We start from the raw sequence: 16,999 nt of genomic DNA, 5'->3' as shown, positions 1-16,999 counted from the left end.
GAAGGATTTTTGAGCAGGGAGTCTGCCATAGAAAAAATAATAGAATTAGTGAGAAAATGAATATTGCTCTGATGAGCAACAACAGAAAACCAAAATGTATTGAGCATTACATAATGACAAGAAATATGCTAACTGGTTTTGAATGTTATTTAATTCAGCAACCTTGGACAGGTATTATTCATCCCATCTTTCTGTTGAGGAACACTAGCTCAGAGAGGATTAAAAACTTTCCCTGGATACTGCTAGTGGATTGTGACATCGTTTGCTTTCCAACAAAAAGCTGAAAGGTGTGAAACTGGAGACCAAGTAAGAGGACTATGAGCTATTGAATTTGGAGATATCTTGCGCTGGATAGCTTCTTCCCACATGTCAGTCTACTCTACAGGAGGCAGTTCTTAAGATCTAATACATTGCACAGAACTTCCTTGCCTTCTGGCTCCCAGTAGAGGTTAGCTAATGGGAGGAACTGGCAAGGGACCAAAGGGATGAAGGAGAATGAAGTTGAGGTGTCTCTCCCAGCTACCATTCCTGGGACCTGGCTGGGTCACTGCTCAACTGAAGGTCACAACTCCTGGCCATCATCACATGAGAAAACTCAGCTTACAATGGCATCCTTACGCCGATATGTGTTCAAATGTTTCTTCTTTCAAGGAGCCAGAAACTAGCCCATCCAGTGGTATAGTGCTGGTTCGAAGTAAAACGCTTATAACCAGACACTGACAATAAGAAGATTGCTCAGTGTGGAGAACCCAATAGCAAACCACAGTTCATGGAGCCCAAAGAGTCTCACCCTGCTGATTTTCTCCTAGTGTTTCCCAGCCTTGGTTTGTAAAGGGCTGAAAAACTGATATCTTGAACTTGGCAAAGGTTAGCAAACCTCCCTTGCAGTGCTCATTGTATATATAACTTTTTTTTTTTTTTACAATAGTTGACTCCTTCATCCTTTTTTTTGGGGGGGGGGGGTACCAAAATATAAAAGATAAAGGGATAAAGCTGAAAGTCTGGCGTTGGCCATTTCCCACACAAAAATCTAAGCCCCCTAAATTATTTGGGCATTTGATGGCTTTCATTTAAAGCTAAAGATACATATTTTATTTAGGAACTTTTATTTATAAACTTATCTATGTACAAGGTTTGTAGCAGAACTACTTCCAGCTGTGTATCCTGTAGCTCAAATTCACAACGGCTCCTTTCTTTCAAGGTAAAAGATACCAATAGCATATTAGATACTATTATCTTTATTACCTTAAAAAAATTGGGATGTTGTGAGGATTTACCCAGCTAATACATGCAAACTGCTTAGCCTAGGGTCTGGCGCAAAAGCCACTGCTACAGGAAAATAAATTAACAGTTACTGAGCACCCACCACTGTGCCACGCAGTGCAGAGCTTTCCCATAGTTGATGGCATTTAACTACCCTTAGTCCTAGCAAGGGGTTCGGGATGCTAAGTGCTGAGCCAAAGGACAGGCGTGCTGAGGTCCTCACCGACACAGGGAGAGGAAGGGCGCGAGAGCGCGCGTCCAGAGGCGCAGGCGCGGCGGCGCGCGCTCATCCTCCGCTGCGCGGGGGGCGCTGCTTGGTGCCTCCCCTCGCCCCGCCGCTGTCGCCCGCGTCAGGCCGGCTCCATGAGGACGAAGCACGTGAACGTGCTGATCGCGCTGGCCGCCTTCGTGCTTTTCAGCTTCTCCTGCTTCTGCATCTCCAGGATGACTCAAACTAGTAAGCTGAGGGTGGCTTCTCCGCCCCCTTTGCCGCCCTTCCGACTTCGGGGCTCCGGGATTGCCTGGGCGGCCGGGTGGAAGAGAAGGGGGGCGACGTGAGAGCCTGACACTGCCGCCCGCTCTCGTATAAGGTGTTTTACAATTGTAGCCCTACCCCCGCCCCCAGGCTCCTGTCCGACCGGCGGTTAAGCTGTAACGGACGCCCCTAGTTTACCCCGGTGGCCGCGACCCCTGCCAGGCGCGCGCGCTAACCAATTGGCCTGCGGGGACCTCCCGACGCCCTCCTGCCTGCGCACTCGGTTTCCCTCCCAAGGTTCAACGGCCCAGGGTGTTCCCTGCTTCCCTGCCGCCACCAGCGTCTTCCTCTTTCCCATCGTTTCCAGAAACGGGTGAATGTCCGACTTAAGAACCCTTTCCACTTTCGTGTTCCACCGTTAAATTATGGAGCCACCTTTGAAGGCTCCCGAGAGTATTTTTTTGCGAAGCCGAAAAGGGGTGAGATGATGGAGAGAGACAACTTAGAGCACTGGTATAGCAGCCGAACATTCTCAAGTGGGCCATGTGTCTTGCGTTGCAACTTTGAAACACCAAGATTTTAATTCATTTTGTTTATGGGGTTCTCAATTTGAAATTTTCCCAGTGAAATTTGAACTTTAGATAAACAATGAGTAAGTTTTTAGTATGAACATTGCATGGGGGTTGAGGTGGGAGGTAGGACTCCTGGGTGGCGTAGTCAGTCAGTTGAGCATCCATCTGACCCTTGATTTTGGCTCAGGTCGTGATCCCAGGGTTGTGGGATCAAGCCCTCCCACCCCCACCTGCTTGGCACCGAGCTTGGAACCTGCTTAGGATTCTCTCTCTCTCTGCCCCTCTCTCCCACTTGCTCGTTCTCTTTTTAAAAATAAGTTTTAAAAAATTGCACGGGATATATTTATACTAAAAGATTTATTGTTCGTCTGAAATTCAAGTTTAACTAGATTTCCTGTATTTTATCTTTCAGCTCTTCTTGTCCAATGTCTAGTGTAACATTTTAGTGTCCATATAATTGGATTTTGAATTTAAGCTCAAGAATCCTGTAAATATATTAAGCCTTCCAAGATGGCTCTTAGGTTGTTTCAGGTTAAATTTTCATTCATTTTTTTAATGTTTGTTTGTTTGTTTGTTTGTTTAGAGACCATACAAGCAGGAGGAGGGGCAGGGAGAGAGAGAGAGGGAGAGAGAGAATCCCAAGCAGGCTCCATGCTGTCAGCACAGAGCCTGACCTGGGGCTCAAACTTACACACTGTGAGATCATGACCTGAGCCAAAATCAAGAGCGGGAGGCCTACTGGACTGAGCCACCCAGGCACACCGAATTTTCATTCTTACTAAACACACTTATGACTCAGGTTCACACAACGTAACCTTGGTGGTCGTGTCAAGGATCAAGTGTGGAAGTGGCTTTATTCCTCTAATTAATACTTAATTTTGTCATGCACACACAATATCGACATTCTATTCCATTTGTTTCAGAGATTAGACGTGTATTAATCTGATTCATGCTACTAATATTTGATCATTTTGTACACTTTCTCTCTGTTTCGTTTTCTATAAGGAACATTATCCAAATGTGTTTTCATGTATTTTAGGACAGTAAACAATTTGCACTTTTTTATAACAAAAATAAATAGATCATAACTCATAATGAGAAAGCAAAACATAAACTCCTTTTTCTAGTAATCTTGGAAGGCAATTCACTTTAGTAACCTCAGAAGGCATTTTAATACAGTTAATATTATTAAAATGAAACTGTGGACTTCAGACAACTGGAGAAGTGGAGGTGCCATGTACTGGAACGGTGAAGGCCGGGACAAGGGCAGATCGGGGTGAAATGAGTATTTCCATGGCGCCTATTAGACATCCCAATGAAAGTATTAATAGGAGATTGACTATGTCATTCTGGGTCAGGACTGGGGACAAAAATTGGAGAGCTGTCAGCATACAGTATTTAAAGCTACGAGATTGGATGAGATCATATAGGGAGTTGACATAGATAAGGAAAGATTCCAAAGAATGAGCCCTGGGGAATACTAACATTTCAAAGTCAAGGAAAAACTAGGAAACTGAGAGAGCCAAGAAAATATTTCAAGGAGGAGAGTTTCACAGTGTCAGAAATGCTGATGAAGTTCTTCAGTACAGGAAGAAACACCCATCCACTGGTAATCCTTACAGTCCTCATTCCTATATTATCGGTGAATGCCACAGCCACTTCCTCTGCAGGCTACAGTCTGAGAAGGCACTTCCCGGTCAAGCACAGAAGACCACTTAGGTAAGTGTTTTGCCAGTGCCTGTCCCAGACTTCCAGTATCGCGTCTTCTCTGGCAGGTGGTAGGCTATCCCTGCATTTAAGCCCAAGTAGGGCACATAAGCCCATGTAGGGCAGATAACCAATTCCAGATCCTCTCCTGAGTGTGTTTCTGGGTAATGCAGCATTTAGTGCCACTGCCCATGGAAAAGCTACCTCCCTGGAAAAGCCAGCACTGGCCTGCCACTACCATTGGCAATAGTGGGGCTGCAGTTGGTCTGCTGCTGCCTGAACATCTGACACTCCAGCAGGAGCTAGCAGTTCGGTGGAGGAACCACCAGAAGAAGGAGGAGTCCACCTTTTTGCAGCCTCCAGTCTGGCACAACTGCCTCCCCTTGGCAAAATGTGATGAGAGCATGGCTGGTAAGGAAGTCTGGGACAAGTAGCAGACTTCTGGTTTTAATCAAACTGAAGAGGATCTAGAAGGGGCACATGAGGACCGGATGTCAGCACACAGAGTCCAGGAACAAGCCAAACTAAATAGCACATAGTGAAGAGACGTATATAAGTTGATAAAAACTGTACTCTAAAAAGCAAAGGAACAATAAACAGATAACTCAGGAGAGTAGTGACATTAGTGACATGGGATGGGGCAGGGATCCACTCTTGGAAGCAAAGGCACTGGGCGGTGTTCAAGTTAGTAGCTTGGGTGATAGGTTACCTGGGTTCATTTCACATTATGCTACAGAGCTTACCTATGTATTCCACATTTTTCTTTTGTATGTATAAAGTTATTAAAAATCAAAAGAATTTGTACAGTGTAAAATATGAAAGCAAGAACACTGAAATGATAGGAAGCATATGGTACTCAGTTCACTTGAGAATATAGAAACAATCAGAATGCATTTTTAAGACATTTTAAAATAAATGCCAGTACTCTTACAGACATATGTAATTGATTTACTCTAAGTTTATTTATTTTGAGAGAGACAGAGACAGTGTGAGCAGGGAAGGGGCAGAAAGAGAGGGAGGGAGAGAGAATCCCAAGCAGCTCCGTGCTGCCAGCACAGAGCCAGACGCAGAGCTTGAACTCACGAAACTGTGAGACCATGACCTGAGCCGAAACCAAGAGCTGGATGCTCAACCAACTGAGCCACCCAGGCACCCCTGTAATTGACTTTTTAAAAATATTCATTTAATTCGAGAGAGAGAGAGAAAGAGAGTACAAGCAGGGGTGGGTCATAGAGAGGAGAGAGGATCCCAAGCTAATAGCACAGAGCCTGATGTGGGACTTGATCCCACGAACCATGAGGTCATGACCTGAGTCGAAATCAAGAGTCAGACCCTTAACCAACTGAATCATCCAGGCGCCACCCCATACCCCTTATAACTGATGTTTAAAAGCAGTTCAACTTGTGAGGGTTATAAATATGAGTGACTTGTTTTTCCAATAATTGCCCATGTGTGTTCCGTCAAACACCCTATTCTGTTGGCACAGAGATTCATAGTGATATTTAAGACGTATTCTTGGGGCGCCTGGGTGGCGCAGTCGGTTAAGCGTCCGACTTCAGCCAGGTCACGATCTCGCGGTCTGTGAGTTCGAGCCCCGCGTCGGGCTCTGGGCTGATGGCTCGGAGCCTGGAGCCTGTTTCCGATTCTGTGTCTCCCTCTCTCTCTGCCCCTCCCCCGTTCATGCTCTGTCTCTCTCTGTCCCAAAAATAAATAAAAAACGTTGAAAAAAAAAAAAATTTTAAGACGTATTCTTTATCTCTTTTGTTTATTTTTGGTTATTCAAACCGTCTCATTCCTGTTACTAGAGACCCTATCCCATTCTTTTTAGAACTTTAACCTCATAGTCAATTAAGGTCTTTCTTTCCCTTTTCCTATGGGACAGACCAGTCTTGTGGTTCTAGGAAAACTCCGTGGCAAGAGAAGAAAATGATGTGTTCTGAGACACTTGTCCTGGGATTGGTGTAAAACTTCCCCAAAGCTTAGTTGCTTAAAAACAATAATTTTGTTTAACTCTTGGTTTACAAAGAAATTTAAATCAGAAATTTAGGATGGGCTCTGCTGAGCGATTTGTGATCTGCAGTGGTATCAGCTGGGGTCCTTGGGGCTGGAGGATCTCCTAAGAGGCTTTCTCACTCTGGCATTTCTCTTGTCTCCCCACATGGTGGCTTATCCTCCATGGCCTCTCCACTTGGCATGGGCTCCTCATAGCATTGTGGTCTCAGCAGAGTTTTACTTTTTATAAGGCAACTACCCTTCAAAAGGCAGGAAGTGTTAGTTTCCAAGCCAGTTAGGAAACTGCCCCCCAAATTAGTACTGCCTTACTTCTGCCGTAGTCTGCTGGTCTGTTTAAAACCATCACGGGTTCGCCCAGAATCGAGGGAACAGAGAAACTGAATACCTCTTGACGGGTGACTGCAGAAGAGCATTTGCTGTGGGAGATACTGTTGTAGCCATCTTTGGAAAATATAATCTGCTGCACCCTTCCTCCACCCTTGCTCTGTACCCCTGTGGTATTGGGGTGGGAAGGGGTGCAGGGACAGAGGTTTCCTTGCATGATGGCAGCCTGATGGTTTCAGTCTCTCTGGAGAGTGCTTATGTGTGGCAGAAATCCAGTGCTGACTCTTACACAGTAGTTTGTGACTACTTCTGAGATCTGCTGGGGTCTCCTCACTTCCCTTTCCCTGGTGTGGGGTATCCATCTGCCTGAGGGCCCCCTTCCTTGTGCTGCCCTTGCCACAGCCTCTTGTTGCTAGGACTTTCTTGCCTAGCAGGTGGCCCTCTTCAGGACCTGCAGTATGCACTTGAGCCATAGCTGACTCATGCATCTTTGCCATTTCTAGCTGCATGCAGGGTACTTCACAGACGTTTTCTCTTAGCTTAGCAATATCTCTCCCACTCTCCTGCCCCTTTTCATCTGTCAGCATGAGACATTTTGTTAGTTTGGCAGTTCAGCAATTTTCAGGGTAGAAATGCTCTCCAGCCATTGACTTGGTGGGAAGAGGGCTCATTCTGGAGCACCAGAATGAGTGAATTTCTTGGGGTCTCACTTTATAAATGAATTTCTTTATAAATGAATTTCTTGGGGTCTCACTTTCTACCGTTGGTAGAGGGAAAGCAGCCTCCATCCCATCCAATTGGGATAAGTACATAGTATATACTGTTGTAACTATATGTGTTGTAGTATGTACATAAATACCAAAGTGTATGACCTTGTGAGAATATGCCTACAAAATGCCATGGAGCAGAAGTGGTGAGGAGAGCGGTCCCAGCTGTAGCTCTACATCAGCAGAGTCCAGGATGCAAATGGGGTCCATTCAAGACAATAATTGGAGGGGCGCCTGGGTGGCTTGGTCGGTTAAGCATCCGACTTCAGCTCAAGTCATGATCTCACGGTCCGTGAGTTCAAGCCCCGTGTCGGGCTCTGGGCTGACAGCTCAGAGCCTGAAGCCTGTTTCAGATTCTGTGTTTCCCTCTCTCTCTGCCCCTCCCCTGTTCATGCTCTGTCTCTCTCTGTCTCAAAAATGAATAAACGTTAAAAAAAATTTTAAAAAAAGACAATAATTGGAATGTCTTGTGAAATTTAAAGTATATCTAGAACAACAATGCATGAACAATCACAAGATAGGAGAGGGGTCAGTGGAGTTAAATGGTACAGACTTGCAGCACTGTTGAAAAGTGAGAATGTAAGAATTTGTATGAGACTGCAATAAGTCAAGGACTCAGGTTGAAATCTAGTCTGACTACTAAACTAATAGCAAAATAATGCATAACAATATCACTCATTATAGTAAATGCTCCAAAGAGGAAATTACAGTATTTTCTGACTGGATATAAAAACAAAACCAAACTTAATGTTGTTTACAAGGGATACATTTGAACTTCAAAGACCTGGAAATGTTGGAAGAGGGATGGAAAAATTTATATCAGCAACCTGAACCAAAAGAAGGTTGGTATAGCTATATTATCAGCAAAGTAGGCTCTAAGGCCAAGTGTAACATAAATGTTGAATAAACATGGAGGACTTCATTAGCAATTAAGGAAATGCAAATTAAAAACACAAGATACCCTTTCATACCTTTCAGATTTTTAAATTTAGGAAATCAGACATTTGGTAAGGATATGGAAGCGCAGGAATTTACACACACTCCCCTTGGGAGTGGGGCGTATACATTCAATCACTTTCATTCTGTGACGTGCATTTCCTCTGTCCTAGCAATTTTTCTGCTAGTCAGGGCTGACACTGGTGCGCAGCTTTACTCAGTGGTTTATGGCCAAGTCCTCTTCTTGGTGATCAGTACCCAGGCCATACACGTTGTTCAGTGTTTAAAATAACGTCCCTACCACCAGATACATCCAAGGGAAATTCTTGAACATACATATGTGGTGTATTCTTGGTTGCATTTTTTGTAAGTGTTCAGCAAGGGTAGAAGAGGTAAATATGTTGTTGTATGTTCAAAACAATGGAACATTTAACGTAGTAAAAATGAATGAACTAGAGCTTGACTTACCGGTATGGATTGATTTCTTTTTTTTTTTTTTAATTTTTTTTTTTAATGTTTATTTACTCTTGAGACAGAGAGAGACAGAGCATGAACGGGGGAGGGTCAGAGAGAGAGGGAGACACACAATCTGAAACAGGCTCCAGTCTCTGAGCTGTCAGCACAGAGCCTGACGCAGGGCTCGAACTCACGGACCGTGAGATCATGACCTGAGCCGAAGTCGGACGCTCAACCGACTGAGCCACCCAGGCGCCTCTGGATTGATTTCAAAAACATAAATTAAGCAAAAGGAACAAGTATAGAAGAATACATATAAGTATTATTTTTTGACTAATGTCTAAAAACAAATGTGAATCAGCTTGCAAAAGTGGTAAAACTTAAAAGCAATGGATGATTAATACAAAATTCAAAATTCTGCTGATCTGGGAGTGGGGAGGAAGGGGAACATGATCTTGGAAGGAAACAGATGGAATATTTTTAAGTCTAAGGTAGTGACTTCATGGATGTTCATTCTTGTCTCAGACTGTTTTACATACTCTTTGCAATGTCTGAAATAGTTCATCATAAAAATCCCATGCACAGAGGGACCACTCAGAGAGAGTTCAAAGCGCATGGTTCGTAGTGTAATTTGATTATTGCAAAGTCTATGTGGGCTGGAATAATCCAAAATGTATTGTACCTTTTTAACTTCATCTCCTACCAGCTGCCTCAGATAGTCTTTCTTTGGAACCATGTTCGGTACAAATAAATGAATAATAAATTTGAAGTGGTCTGCCAATACTTTCACTTCATGCCGTTCGTTCTCCTTTCTTTCTACCCTGAGTGAATTACTTGCTTTCCCCTCAGAACGTCCTGCCATTTCATACTTATGCATTTATGTTGTTATTTTCTTAGTTTGAAATGGCCTTCCCTGCCCTTTGCTGTGTTGCAAAATTCTATACATTCTTCAAATTCTCAAATATTTCCTCTGCTCTGAGACCTTTTTCCCTCCCTCCCCCACTCCTCAGTCTTCCTTACTAGTTAAGCATTTCTGCCTCCCTTTGCCTCTGTATTTGAGCATAACTCTGTTTTCACAATTACACTAACTGGTTGTTTAAATATACGCTCCTTCCCCCATGTCTTGTCAGGTAATTTAGAGCAGGGACCTGACTTATCCATGTTTGTTTACCTTTCACATAGCTCAGTGAGTGACACGTGGTAAGTATTACATGGCAGAAAGAATGCAGACCCTGGGATGCTTCTCATTGCTGGAGTTATTTAGTGAATGAAACAGAGTGGGAAAGTCAGGTCATGGCCATATGGATAGGACCTTGTATACTAAGGCAAGCAGTTTGGACTTTATTCAGTAAACATTCAGAGAACCATTTAAAGTCTTTGGGAAGTATTTCCAGAAGATTAAGTGTGGATTGGCGGTGAGAGACTAATTAAGAGGCAGTTATAATAGCGCAGCTAGAAGCAATAATGATCTACACTATGGTAAAGCCAATGATGAGAAAGATAAAACAATTAAAGAGACTGATAACACTGCTTCTCAAATTTGAACGTGCATACCAGTCACCTGTGAATCTTATTAAAGTTCAGATTCTGACTCAGTAAGTCTGGGGTGCAGTTTGAAATACTGCATTTCTCTTTTTTTTTTTTCAAGTTTATTTTTTATTTATTTTGAGAAAGGGAGAGAGAAAGAGAGAACATGAGCAGGGGAGGGGCAGAGAGAGGAGTGAGAGAGAATCCCAAGCAGGCTCTGCACTAACAGCCTGCTTGAACTCACAAAACTGCGAGATCATGACCTGAGCCAAAACCAAGATTCAGATGCTTAACTGACTGAGCCACCCAGGTGCCCCATGAGATACTGCATTTGTAATAACCTCACAGCTGGTGCCATAGACCTGCTGTCCAGTATGGTGACCCTTAACTAGGTGGCTGTTGAGCACTTGAAATATGGTTAGTGCAACTGAGGCACTGAATTTTAAATTTTGTTTAACTAAATTTTTTTTAAATTTTTTTTAATGTTTTTATTTATTTTTGAGACAGAGAGAGAGCATGAGCAGGGGAGGGGGAGAGAGAGAGGGAGACACAGAATCCGAAGCAGGCTCCAGGCTCTGAGCTGTCAGCACAGAGCCCGACGCGGGGCTCGAACTCACAGACCGTGAGATCATGACCTGAGCCGAAGTCGGACACTCAACCGACTGAGCCACCCAGGTGCCCCAATTTAAATTTAAATGTAAGGATTGAAACAGTGCAAAATATTTCTCCACTAAGCAAAGTTTTATTGTTTTGGTAAGACTGCATGTCAGTTACCATTAAAATTTAGCATCCAAATGAAGATGTACTACAAGTATAAAATATACACAGGATTTAGTCCACTTAGTACAAAAAGAATGTAAACTATTCCATTAATTATTTTTTATGGTGATTATATGTTTCAGGTATATTGAATTACATTAAATATATTCTTGACAATTACCTTGCTGCTTCTTACTTTTTTAAATGTGGCTACAGAAAATTTAAAATTACAAAAGAGTCTTATGTTTTATTTCTACTGGGGGGCTGTGCCTCAGACTCTTGCAAAAGTCAGTGGTACTTAGGACCTCACCTGGCTCCTTTCTGATGGGTGGAAGTCACATTGGCCCATTGCACACATGGACTGGTGTCTGTTTTTATAATTTCACCACAATTGACTCAAAACATCATATTATTATTAATTTCAAACCTTTGCAACATATTTTTATAACATTTCATCCTCACAAAATACCTGAATGAATACACAAATAATATAAATATTTTTCTTGTTGAATTATCAAGTAAACATATATAAGAAGCAGATGTAAGACTAGGGAATATCTCTTTTACCTTTTTTGCATGGATGTTTCTGCAAATACTGTTTCCTCTAGAGAAAACTCTTTTCGTGTTTACCAAATTGATCCCTCAGGGACTGACTTACATTGGGGAAGCTTAGACATGTTGCATCACCCATGATGTATCAATTTCAAACACATGATCCAATTTGCAAAGAGCATATCACTCCAGGAGTCCCAGGACATGGTGTTATACTGGTTAACCTATGTCTACTTCTAAAGTTTGTAAAAATCTTCAAGCAGTATCTACCTTATGAATATTCAAGATTTATCTGGGATAGCTGCAGTTCTTTTGATTAAAGCGCAATTCAGTTTAAAAATCACTCAAATAAATAAACATTTAAAAAATTAAAAAAGGGGCACCTGGGTGGCTCAGTCAGTTGAGCGTCCGACTTTGGCTCAGGTCATGATCTCTCCGTCTGTGAGTTCGAGCCCCGCCTCGGGCTCTGTGCTGACAGCTCAGAGCCTGGAGCCTGTTTCAGATTCTGTGTCTCCCTTTCTCTCTCTCTCCCTCCTCCACTCATGCTGGCTCTCTCTCTCTCTCTGTCAAAAATAAATAAGCATTAAAAAAAATTTTTTTAAATCACTCAGTTACTATGTTGGCAAGTCCATGCATTAATTTGTTCATTCATTTCAGCATATATTTGTGAGGGGCTATATGCCTATTACTGTTTCGGACATTGGGAATTTAGTACCAAAACCCCCCAAATTCTTGCTATTCTCAAGCTTGCATTCTGGAGAGCTCTGGAGAGAGACATAAAAAACAGTAAATACAAAAAACAAAACAAACGAACAAACAAACAAAAAAACCCCAACAGCATATACATGATAGAAAGTCTGGTAGTGATGAGAAATTTGGGGATGGGGAAGGGTAAGAGGAGTGAGAAAGGGGTACTGTTTCACATAGGGTGGCAGGGTAGGCTTCTCAGAGGAGGTAACATTTTAACAGAAAACTGAATGAAATTGGAAAACTCTAGCCATATCAGTATTTGGGGGACAAACATTGCCTGCTCAGAAAATTGCAAAAGTCAAAGCCCCAAGGTAGGAGGGTGATTCCTGTGAGGAACAGCTACCAGTGTGGCTGGAGCTGAGCTCCCTCTGAGTGGGGCAGAACAGGTAGGAGATGAAGCCAGGGAGGGTCAGAGGACTGATCCTGTCATGGTGAGGGCTTTGCTGATTTTACTAAGTGTGAGGAGAAATCTCTGGAGGATTTTGAGCAGGGGAGTGGCATTATCCAGTTTTGACACTGGCTGGACAGTGTGTGCCCTTGGTTCATACGAGGCAGATGAATGAAAAAAGTATTACGTGTTTCAACCCAAAAATACCACCATTACTTTTACAGTTTCATATTTTACCCTAATTAAAAAAAACCCATCTGAAATTTATTTTCCAAACTGTGAATTTACCTTTTTTCTATCCAAACTGTTAGCCATTTCCTATGCTTTTCCTAATTGAAATACAATATCCTATATTCTTGTCTCTGATAGTTTTTTCTTTATGTATTTTGGTATTTGACTACTTAAAAAATAACTATGTTGTTTTCATCATAGATTATACCTTTTTCAGCATAAAGGGAATCACTTTAACTTAATGCCTTTTCCCCTGCATTATTCTATCTGATTTTTATATGACAGAAAAAAAAGTAGGTTAAAGTTTACAACCATGTAAAACAAAACATTAGAAGTGATTATCGTGTGTGTGTGTGTGTGTGTGTGTGTGTGTGTGTGTCAACCTATGAATTGCTTATCTAATTAAATGTTTAAATATTTTAACAAAGCAGCCAAGATTGGAAGCTGCTTTGGTCCCTTCTTTTCTTCTTGTCTTTTTCCAAAAGTTTTATTTATTTAAGTAATCTCTACTCTCCACATGAAGCAGGAACTCATGACCCCAAGATGGTACTCTTCTGACTGAGCCAGTTGGGGCCCCTGTTCCCTTATTTTCTCTGGGCCATATTCTAGTTGCTTTGTATCTATTAGAATGCAAGTTCCAATGTGTTAACAGGTATCCAAAACAGCAGTGGTTTAACATTTAAATAATAGGCTGGTGGGGAGACTCTTCTCCCTAACTTCATTCAAGGCTTTGGGTTCCTTCCAACTCCTTGCTCTTCATTATTCATTAGGCAGAATACCTGTGTTACTGTAGCAACTTCATGGAGAAGGAATGAAGGAAAGTGAGAGAAAGAGGGAAGAGGAGATGAGACAGACAGGCAGACACACACACACACACACACACACACACACACACACGCCCATTATAGGCTCCCGACTTCTTTGGGCTATCTCTTATCTCCCTGACTATGGCAAACACCACGGATTGCTCATCCATGTGCAACCTCAGCCTCTTTTTCACTTACAGAGCTGTGATATTGTTTGGGCCAGCAATGCATCACCTAAAATTACTTGATTTCCAAGACTGCAGCTAATTCAGTAGGGAGCTGCATGTGCTCAGAGTTAAGACCTCTCCTCCCAGTCTCAATGCCTCTGTCATCAGGGACAAAAGAGAGTCCCAGAGACCCTAATGGTCAGAGTAAGACACCCACCCCTCGCCCTCACACCTCCATCAATAAAGCTCAAGAAAGAACGGCGGTGTTCCTGGAGCCCCTGACAAGATAGATACACATCCGTCTGTCTTCCCAACGCTCATAATGTCCCCACATTCTACGTTGAGACCATCGAGGTTGATCTCATTAAGCCCTTTATCCCAGCCCCTGACTCCCACGTTAATCCTCTTCTGGACTCTAACCCACACATGGTTCTACACATTGTGCCCCCGGCCTTTCCAGTTCTACTCCCCAGCCTTCCCAGTGCCCAAAAGCCTTGACTGCTCACTAGAGCTCACGGCTATTATAAGCATTGTGTATGTCTTCATCCCTTTAAGTTTCTTTTGCCCTCTTTCTTTCACTGAAATTAGCTCTTGCCTGAGGACACTGCTTCTGAGACACTGAGGACACTTGCCTGAGGACACTGTTCTCAAATAGTGGTGTTTTCTCTCCCACACCATTAGTACTCAAGGTAGGGTAGATGCCCGCCTTCCCTCTCATTGTTGCTTCCAAATCTTTCTCTCACCTTTCTTCCCAAGATGCCTCATTATTTACCCTGACGATATCAAGCGATACCCCACTTTCTCTCCTTCTGCAATCATCTTTAAACTCTCGGGTCACTCTCTCTCATTAGCAATAATTGCCATGTTTCCGTAATCTCCATTTCATGCAACCAAATCTCTGACCACCACCTCCCAAATTTCCAGGCCGTTGTCTTTAGTACCCCAACTACTGTAATCTTTTGACACACCGAGACCTACAATCTGTTGATTCATCTACCTTTTCACATGCCTCCCCCTCACTGTGTTCTTCCTCATCAGGTTTCGATTCCGTGGACAATCATTATAACAGCTCCCTAGTGTACACCCTCAAGTCCCTTGGTTCTTTGTCAGTTATACCCACTTGGCTAAATCACACCCTGGTGAAATCCTGTCCTCCTTTTACTCTGCATCTGCCTCCTGATGACTGAATGTGGCTGGAGTGAAATAAACAGCCACAGTGACAGTCTCACTTCGAATTCATGACCCCCTGAACTCCAGCAGGCCCCGGAGGCTGCATCAGAACCATGCTACATTTCCCTGTCCTGTCTGCCCTCCTGCTCTCCCAGGAAACTATTCCATACTTCTTTCTCATCAGGCCCCAGTACCTTCTCCTCCCCTCACTCTCAGCTGATGACCGTACTTCCTATTTCATTGACAACTAGAAGCAATGGGAAGAGAGCTTCCAGAAGTTCCATAGTCAATGGAAATCCCACCATCGTTGGGGTAGCTAAGGGCCAGGCATCCTGAGTTCTGTCCCATTATGGCTGTGCATAACCATCTGTGCTTCTGGCTGAAGCCCACCTTCCCCTCGCATACCGGATGCCATTCCCTCTTGTCTACTTTCACATGTATCTCCAGTTTTCTCCCTTTTCCCGGATCACATCCATCTGTATACAAACATTGTGTTTCTTTCCCATCCTATGAAGGAAAATGAAGAACTCTCTCTCTCTCTCTCTCTCTCGCTTCCACTCCCACCCTAGTTACTGCCCATCATCCTACCCCCTCTCATGGCAAAACTCCTCGAAAGAGTTGTCTAGATGCCCTGTCTCTAAGCCCTCTCCTCCTGCTTTCTCCTGAACCCATCCAGCTATAGGCTTTCACTTTACCGCTGCACAGCCACTGGCGACTGCACACTGCTGAGTCACCGTCCACCCCGTCCTCATCCCCCTCGTCCTGTTCAGCAGCAGTTGACAGTTGATGCCTTTCGTCTCCTTGAAACACTTTCCTCACTTGGTTTCCAGGATTTCACACACACACGAGTTTCCTCTTGCCTCACCAGCTAATCCATCTTAGCTTTGTTACTGTCTTCTCTCATTTATTCACCCTGTAACTTGGGGTGCCCCAGGATTTAGCCCTGGGACCTCATCTCTTCTCTACTCATCCTCATTCCCCTAGTGATCTCCTGAATCTAAACAGGGCTCTCTAAATGTATATGTTCAGGTCAGGCCAGTCCTCCTGCCAGGCTCCCATGTGGAGCTACCTACTGAGATGTGTGAGAAGCACCTCAAATCTCATGCATCTCCAGCCAGACTCCTAGAATTCGCACCAAAGCTTGCTCCCTTCACCTTCTCCGTCATAGTAAATGGCTATTCCCTTCTTCTAGTTGCTCAGAATATCACTGTCTCTTTTTTCATGTCCTACATTCAATGTCAGCAAATTCTATTTTCTTTCCCTTCAAAATATATCCAGAATTAAACCATTCCTCACCACTTACCTTAACAATATTTTCTAAGCCACAGACATCTCTCCCCTGATCTCCCTTCTTCAGTCTCAGTTTCTCTAATTCTGTTTTTCACACAGCAGATAGAAGGAACCTGTCCTGATGTAAATCAGATTATTTGAGTCTGTGCTTATGGACTTCTGTTGGGTCTCCACTTTGCTTCAAGTAAAAGCTAAAGTCCTTACAACGGTGGCTTTGTGATTTTATCACCTGCTACTCTTCCTGTCATTCATTTTGCTTCAACCACACTGGGCTGCGTGCTATTTCTGGAAATAATGGGTGCATTTCTGCCTCGGGGCTTTTGCACGTGCTCTTCTCGCTGCACCAGAGTTACTCGCAGCATTCCTTCCTTTACTTTGTTCCTGTCTGTGCTCACATGTTACCTCCTTAGAAAAGCCTTCTCTGATCACCCTGTTGACAGTTAAAACCTCCCCAACCCGGCCGTCATCAACACTCTGTATCCTTTTTCCCTGCTTTATATTTTTCTTGTACTTACCATCTTTCTAATAAAATGTATAATTCACTTATTCTTTTTTTTCCTTCCAGTAGGATGTAAGTTCCAAGGGGACCAGGAGTTCTGTCTGTTCTGTGCATTGTCATACCCACAGGACATGTAACATTATTTAGTTTAATAAATATTTGTTGAACAAGTGAATGAATTGAGTGGCCAGACGACTGTTCTGGCTTAGTGAGCTGTAGAGGCCCCTGACAAGAGCAGTCCTGCCCAAAGAAAAACTCAGGCTTTCCTTGGAATCGTAAATGAATTCTGAACACTTCGTCACCGTGTTTCAGGAAGAAACAGCAAGTTGCTTCTATTCTTCACACCC

At 43.3% G+C, this 16,999-nt stretch overlaps 1 protein-coding gene across 9 annotated transcripts in view; it reads left to right on the top strand.

The window, feature by feature from the left end:
* MGAT4D (MGAT4 family member D) overlaps nt 1-16,999 on the top strand; it is a 70,851-nt gene that overhangs the window by 11,355 nt on the left and 42,497 nt on the right. For 8 of the 9 annotated variants that reach the window (XR_009616157.3, XR_009616156.3, XR_009616155.3 and 5 more), the window contains exon 1: nt 1,570-1,720. The exons of the other annotated variant lie outside the window; for it this stretch is intronic. Coding sequence is in view for 1 of the 8 variants with exons in the window: in XM_060654128.3 (XP_060510111.1) it covers nt 1,627-1,720 (94 nt within the window). In the remaining 7 variants the exon portion in view is untranslated. Of the gene's footprint in view, nt 1-1,569; nt 1,721-16,999 lie in introns of those variants that run through there. 9 annotated transcript variants of the gene reach the window in all.

The sequence above is a fragment of the Panthera onca genome, chromosome B1, assembly GCF_046562875.1.
Source record: "Panthera onca isolate mPanOnc1 chromosome B1, mPanOnc1 haplotype 2, whole genome shotgun sequence".
NCBI lineage: Eukaryota > Metazoa > Chordata > Mammalia > Carnivora > Felidae > Panthera > Panthera onca.
The sequence above is the reverse complement of the archived record's forward strand: the minus strand, read 5'-3'. Positions and strand labels throughout refer to the sequence as shown.